Here is a 2917-nt window from a genome sequence, read left to right as displayed (position 1 = left end):
TTTTTTTTGTTTTAATTAGTGCAAAACCCCCCTGTGAAGGAAATATTGAAAACTTCAGTGTGGCGCCACAGTCACCCGCTTCTCCTGCCCTGTGCCCGACCTGGCTCCGCACTGAGTCGTGTTGGTCACTCTTCCTCCCAGGACCCCCCAGCCTAGTGAGGGTGGGTGTGAGGGAAAGGGCCGGGCTTAGGAGAGTTCTAGAAGGTCAGATGGTAGGAGACAGGGCAATGACACACGTAAACCCGGTGCCCAGCTCCCTGTGGAGGGAGGAGCAGGCCACTTCGTGGTCTGAGGTTATTCCAGAAGCCGGTTCCCAGAGTTGGAAACATCGGGTGTGGCCAGAGGTGACCCTTTGGGGGGGGGGGCTTGCTGCTGGGGGTGCAGGAGGGGGAAGCTGGCTTTGTGTCCACCCTCCCCACCCCCACTCCCCCATATGGCGCGTCCTGACCTTGGAGTTGCGCCCAGGAGACCAGCCCTGCACCCGGCAGGTTGGGGGCACAGCTCCCTGCTCCCTGCCTGGGAAGTAGGCGTCTTTCGTGTGCGAGGAGATGACTGGGGGGTGCTGGCCTGAGGCACAGGGTCCCCGGGCCTGCGGGGGTGGCGCGTGGGGTCTCAGACTGGCTGGTAGAACCGCACTGTCAGGGCGCCTGGCCGCCTCTGTCCCTGGAGCATGCGCCTCTTGGCTCCAGGTTGTGAGTTCGAGCCTCGTATTTGGTGTAGAGATCACTTAAATAAATAAAACTTAAAAAAATTTTTTTTACTTAAAAGGAAACCCGCTGAAAAGTCCCACCTCCAGAGGCTTCTCAGCCCCGGGCAAGCCGGGTGGTGGTGACCCGAGCACGTGGCAGGTCCCATGGCCTCTCCGCCCAGGGGCCTCCCCTGTGGACGGGAGGGTCCCAGCCGCTGCCCGGACACGGACCGGGCCAGCACCTCCCAGCTCGTGGACGACGGTGCTTGCGGAGCCGCCGCCCCGGGAGTGGCCCCGCTCGACCTGCGGCCGCTTCAGCGGCTTTCCGGAGCCAGAATGCCCATCTCCCGCTGCGCGGCCGGTCACTCTGCCCCTCCGCGCTTTTAGCACATTCAGAACGGTGCAGCCATTGCCTGCCTTCCAGAACATTCCATCTCCCCAAAGAAACCCTGTCCCCATAGCCATCACCTCCCCCCTGACCCCCAGGAGCCCACTGCCGTCGTGGACGAGCCTGTTCCGGACGGTTCCGCACGAGGACTCACACCCGGGTGGCCCCTCGTGTCTGGTTCCCTCCCTGAGTGTCGGGCGTTCGGGGTCAGCACACAGGGTGGCGGGTGCGGGCGCCTCGATCCTGCGCGTGGCGTGGTCGGGGTGGGGGTGGGCGTGTCTGCTTGTCCTCGGACGGCCTGTGGGTTGTGTCCACGGTGGCTGCTGTGAACACGCACCCAGGTTTGTGGAGACGCGTGTGTTTCCGGGCAGACAGACACTTAGCGGCCCCGGGGGCGTACAGGGGACCCTGCTATCCCACCCGAGGAGGTGCCCGACGGTCTTCCGCAGTGGCTGCTCGGGTTCCCCCCCCCGCCCCGCGTGGAGGACCCATTTCTACGCATTGCCAACGTTTATTTTCCTTTGTTTGACTCCGGTTGTCCTGGCCGGAGGTGGGACATCTCAGCGTCCTGCCTGGGGTTCCAGATCTCTGTAAACACGTGTGCGTGGTCCTGGGCACGTAGACATGGGGGGGGCGGGGGGCCAGAGGGCCACAAGAAACATGAGCTGTGTGCCCCGCTGGTGGGGGACCTGGGCAGGGGACGGGCCACACGGGCAGGTGGGGCCGGCCCGGGTACGGCGGCATCCGGGGTCCATCCTCGCTCCGTCTGGCCCGGGAGCGCCTGCGGTCGGGGCAGATGGGGTCCCTCTGACCTGGGCGTCGCCGAACCCCCTCAGGTGAGCGGCATCAAGACGCTGTACGAGTCGGAGCTGGCCGACGCCCGGAGGGTGCTGGACGAGACGGCCCGCGAGCGCGCCCGGCTGCAGATCGAGCTGGGGAAGCTGGAGGCCGAGCTGGAGGAGGCGAACAAAGGGTAGGTGTGCGGCCGGGTTCGGCCCGGGTTCGCGCCCCGGCTCCGGGCCGCGTCCCCCGGACAGAGCTGTCGTGCAGGCCGGCCGCGACGGGAGCGCCGCTGCCCCACATCGCTCAGCCCAGGGGAGACGAGCAAATCTTTCAGGAGTTTGTTTATTTTGAGACGGTGGGAGGGGCAGAGACCGAGGGGGGGGAGAGAGAATCCCAAACAGGCTCCGCACCCAACTGTGCGGTCACGAGCTGAGGACACCTGGAGGGAGTCTGGGGGGCGCACGACCCCAGCGCCCCCTCCTGCGCTGGGCTTGGGGGCCACCGGTGTGCCCCCCCCCCTCCCCCCGTCCTGCTCGGGCGCCCGCCCCGGAAGCCGCGCTGCTTCTGGAGAATGTCGGCCGGAAGCACCCCCCCTCCGCGCCGAGCCCGGAAGCGTGGCCCGCAGGCGGGGACTGCGCAGGCGCCGCGGCCTCCCCTCCGGGCAACTGAGGCACGGCCGGCGGCCTGGTCCCCGAGTCCCCGCCACCAGAGTCCCCGTCACGGTGGCAGGAATTTTTCCTTTCTATTTATTTAAATAGAGTTTGGGGTTTTTTAAAGGCAGTTTTACGTTTATCGGAAAACGAGCGGACAGTACAGGTTCCGACGCCCCCGCTCCGGTTTCCGCGTTTTACACACTCACACCCCTCACCTCACGCGCCTCACACATGTCACACACGCACCTCACACCCCTCCCCTCACACCTCACGCACCTCACACCCCTCCCCTCACACCTCATGCACACCACACACACTCACACCCCTCCCCTCACACCTCACCCCTCCCCTCACACACCACACACCTCACTCACCACACACTCATCTCACACACACACTCACACC

At 65.4% G+C, this 2917-nt stretch overlaps 1 protein-coding gene across 1 annotated transcript in view; it reads left to right on the top strand.

Annotated features, from left to right (window-relative positions):
• Window positions 1-2917, top strand: part of LMNB2 (lamin B2) — a 13958-nt gene that overhangs the window by 3311 nt on the left and 7730 nt on the right. Inside the window, exon 2 of the mRNA XM_029916407.1 lies at window positions 1913-2049. Coding sequence (XP_029772267.1) covers window positions 1913-2049 — 137 coding nt within the window. The remainder of the gene's footprint in view (window positions 1-1912; window positions 2050-2917) is intronic.

The sequence above is a fragment of the Suricata suricatta genome, chromosome 12, assembly GCF_006229205.1.
Source record: "Suricata suricatta isolate VVHF042 chromosome 12, meerkat_22Aug2017_6uvM2_HiC, whole genome shotgun sequence".
Taxonomy (NCBI): Eukaryota; Metazoa; Chordata; class Mammalia; order Carnivora; family Herpestidae; genus Suricata; species Suricata suricatta.
Note: the sequence above shows the minus strand (reverse complement) of the source record. Positions and strands in the feature narration are given on the sequence as shown.